Here is a 3,872-nt window from a genome sequence, read left to right on the forward strand (position 1 = left end):
TTGCACACTTTTTCGGAGAATATCCATATATGCTTTTCAAAAGGGAACTGGACCCGCTCTGGATGCTAGCATTTTCTCTCTGTAACCATTATGACAAAGATCATTGATCTTCGAGTAGGATACAATTAGTGCAGATCTGCATACCAGTCTTTGTCAGTTTTTTTTTTACTCATTGATGTAGTCTAAGCTTTATCCCTTTCTATTGCAAGGCCTGTAGAAAACGTATTAAACTTTTAAAACACTATTCAGCAAATCGCAAGTGACATTAAATCCCTGATTTATTAGCAATCATTCGAATTAAACACGAGAAAGCCAATGAATTTCGGAAGGGATTGCTTGATTCGGTTAACAAAAGATTCCATATTTATCGCAGTTTATACTATATAAAACTTGGAATAAACGTCCTACAAATGAACTAAGTTCATGTCGTTTGCCACCTTTGTCGTGTCAATTCATTCTTGTAATCCCATTATTATCAACAAATACTTCCTTTTCTCCCAAAGGGAAAGGCCCGAATATGCTGAATGTTACGCACAACTACCCCGCGTAACCAATCCGCAGTCGGGAAGGATCATACGTTAAAAAGGGAGCCCAATAATCGAACACGATACCCAAACAATGTTTAGGTGCAGTGTGAAAGAATATGAATGTCTACAATTCCAAAACCGCAAGCGCCCTTCGCTATGGCCTTATGTAAGAACCAATGCCACTCGAAAACACATAACTAAAATGTATTCAGTTGATATACTCCGTAGAACAATTGAAGATATAATAGTTTGCCTACGGCAAAAAAAAAAAATAATAAGGACGAATCAGGATGAAAAAAAAAAAACATTAGCATGTTAACAACACATACACACTAAAATATTTATTTGATACAATGTATTTTCTAGCTAAAAGTCGTTTTCAGATGAAACCTCTTAGTCCTTATGAATATATAAGATTTTGTTACAATGATATCAATTCAGATACCACAGAATTGCGCTTTGATAGACAGATCAGTTTTATAATGCAATTGAGGGTATTTCTTAGGATTAGCTTTACATTTCTTTGATAGACCAACTGTGTTAGCTAGAATGGGTATTTGTTTTATTTAAAAGCAAATTCTACATATTACTTCATCTTCTTTTCCGTTACAAGCACATGCAGCGATGACAATTCTGATGCTTTCAATTTGCTTCAATTAAACTGCATTTTATTTGCATCCAACAGCTACTATACAGGTTTTAAAAAATAATGGTCATGAATTGTTCGAATATTATCAGCTAACACAGTCGTTCATTCATTTATTCATATTTCAGACAATCTATACGCAGTTCGTGATCGCCATAATTTATTATTCTATAATATAGGCGCCCGTTTATTTTATAGGCGGGCCAAAGAGGTGCTTCATACGCGCGTTGTATATCAACTCGGCCCATAACTGAGACCAGCCAGAACACGAAGCGCTCCAATAGTACAACACTGTACAATCCACAGGGACAACTCGGCCCCGCCATCAGAGCGAGACCGAGTTGTCCCCGAGTCCGAGTTAGCCTGACCCCGATCGGGTGAGTTCTGAGATGCGAACATTTTTAATTAATGTTTCGCATTTTTGGCGTTGCCTATAACGAATATCTTGTTATTACAGCGTTATTCTTAGGCATATGTGTACATTTTGGAGCGAAATTTTACAATTTTGCAGGCCTACCAGAACTATGTGTTGCCTTTAACCACATGATTTTGCTGTAAACTCTCATAACGTTTGCGCCAGGAGAGATTGGAGATTCTTTATTTTCTCCAGAAAATCTCTTCGCATTTTGTACATGCATTCATGAAAGGTACACCGACAAGGTAGAATTCCTGATCCTTTTTACACCTATCTCTTCCTCATCATTTTGTACCATTCTGAAGAAATGAAATATGCATTTGTAAACTACAGTGTGAAATAATAAGGAACAAAATCAGATTGTATCAAATGCGTTTGTTTGTTTGTTTGTTTGTTTTTTGATTTTTTTTTTTTTAATGGGCGCAAGTATAGTACAATCGTTGGTAACATGCATTATTCAACTTATCTTATGTGGTTTTCGCCCGGCGGGATTGTGATGATTTCTGGAATTATTCCGCCTATTAATATTTTACCAGTTTACGTATATGTTTACGCTGTTGGTACCTAGTGGGATTGTGATGATTGTTTATGAATAATAATGTCTATAAACTCTTATAACGTTTGAATAGGTTGAAGTTGTGTTCTTTATTTTTTTCCAGAAAATCTCTTCGCATTTTGTACATGAGTTCATGAAAGGTACACGACAAGGTAGAATTCCTGATCCTTTTTACACCTATCTCTTCCTCATCGTTTTGGACCATTCTGAAGAAGTGAAATACCATGGTATGTATTTGTAAACTACAGAGTGAAATAATAAGGAACAAAATCAGATTGTAGCAAATATTATTGTTTGCTACTTTTTTGAACATCGGCCCAAGTAGTGTGTCATGCAACTCATTTTACGCTGTGGCGCCCTGTGGGATGGCGATGATTTAATGAATTATTTCTGCTGCAATCTTTTACGTTGCGCATCAGAATACCTATAGGCCAATGTTTACTGACCATCAAAACATCTAGATGTTTGAACTAGAATTGAAAGGACAGCTTTGCTCTCACGTGAACAACTGTGCTTCATCGGCTGCTGCCAGTGTCGGCTTTCTCCAGCCATCTTTGGCATCCAGCAGAGCAGAGTCACCCCTCTTGACCACACACCATGGCCCACCCACTGATGCAAGAGTCCATCTGGTTTGACAGCCCCAAGTTTGAGGAGGCCGAGTACAAATACCAGAAGCACGTTGCTGCCCACTACAGTGGTCTTGTGGTCCAGAAAACGGACGGTGCGGCCAGCAATCTGGTTAGCGAAATTGCACGCGCACGTCAGAACATTCAAAATACTTTGAGTGCTGGAGTCGGTCTGAGTGTGGGCGTCGGTGTTGACAACGCCGAAGTCCTGGCACGTCTGTCGGCCGTGGAGAAGGAAAACGCCGAACTGAGACAGATCACCTCTGACCTCCAGGCTGCCGTGGCCAAGTTGACCGAAAGACTCAGTGCCTTGAACACCCCTACCATCCCAGAAAGCAAACCCTCAGCAGTCGAGGCAAAACCAGTTCAGAATGGAAAACCAGCTGCCGACGACGACGACGACTTTGATCTGTTTGGTTCAGATTCAGAGGAAGGGGAAGAGACTGAGGAGGAGAAGAAAATCAGGGAGGAGCGTCTAGCGGCATACCACGCCAAGAAGGCTAGGAAGCCCGCCCTCATTCCCAAGTCCAACATCATCCTCGACGTCAAGCCATGGGACGATGAGACAGACATGAAGGAGTTGGAGAATGCCGTGAGATCGGTGGAAATGGACGGTCTAGTGTGGGGAGCATCCAAGCTGGTCCCTCTGGCATTCGGCATCAAGAAGCTGCAAATCACATGCGTGGTTGAAGACGAAAAAGTCGGCACGGATGACCTTGAGGAAGCAATCTGCGAGCATGAAGATCTGATTCAGAATGTAGACATTGCTGCCTTCAATAAAGTGTAACATGACCTCTCCTGCATGGAATCCATCAAAAGTCTAAAGAATTCATCGAACTTTCCTCTCCAGGAAAACTTCACACATCCCCACCGAATCCACGGTACACTCCTGACTGCCAGTTTGTAGGATGTGTGATTTCAAATTTCCCTTAGTCCCACAGCCTTACACAGATAAAACTCCACATGCTGTTCTCAAAAGCTAAATTGAATTTGAATGGGAAGCCTTGTACACTTCTCTTACTCAGTGGGTTGGAGGCAATTTCTCTTTCAAGTTAGCGCCCTCCCTGGTTTTCCCTGACAAAAAATGTTAGCTTTGACAGTG

At 40.9% G+C, this 3,872-nt stretch overlaps 1 protein-coding gene across 1 annotated transcript; it reads left to right on the forward strand.

The window, feature by feature from the left end:
* Positions 1-2,741: 2,741 nt before the first annotated feature.
* Positions 2,742-3,565, forward strand: LOC139712033 (elongation factor 1-delta-like). The gene has a single exon (XM_071623872.1). It carries the CDS (start codon positions 2,742-2,744, stop codon positions 3,555-3,557), a length of 816 nt encoding a protein of 271 aa, XP_071479973.1. The 3' UTR covers positions 3,558-3,565.
* The last annotated feature ends 307 nt before the right edge of the window (positions 3,566-3,872 follow it).

This window comes from Diadema antillarum, unplaced genomic scaffold, assembly GCF_040938485.1.
Source record: "Diadema antillarum isolate AM-2024a unplaced genomic scaffold, OU_Dant_1.0 seq00001752_RagTag, whole genome shotgun sequence".
Classification (NCBI taxonomy): Eukaryota; Metazoa; Echinodermata; class Echinoidea; order Diadematoida; family Diadematidae; genus Diadema; species Diadema antillarum.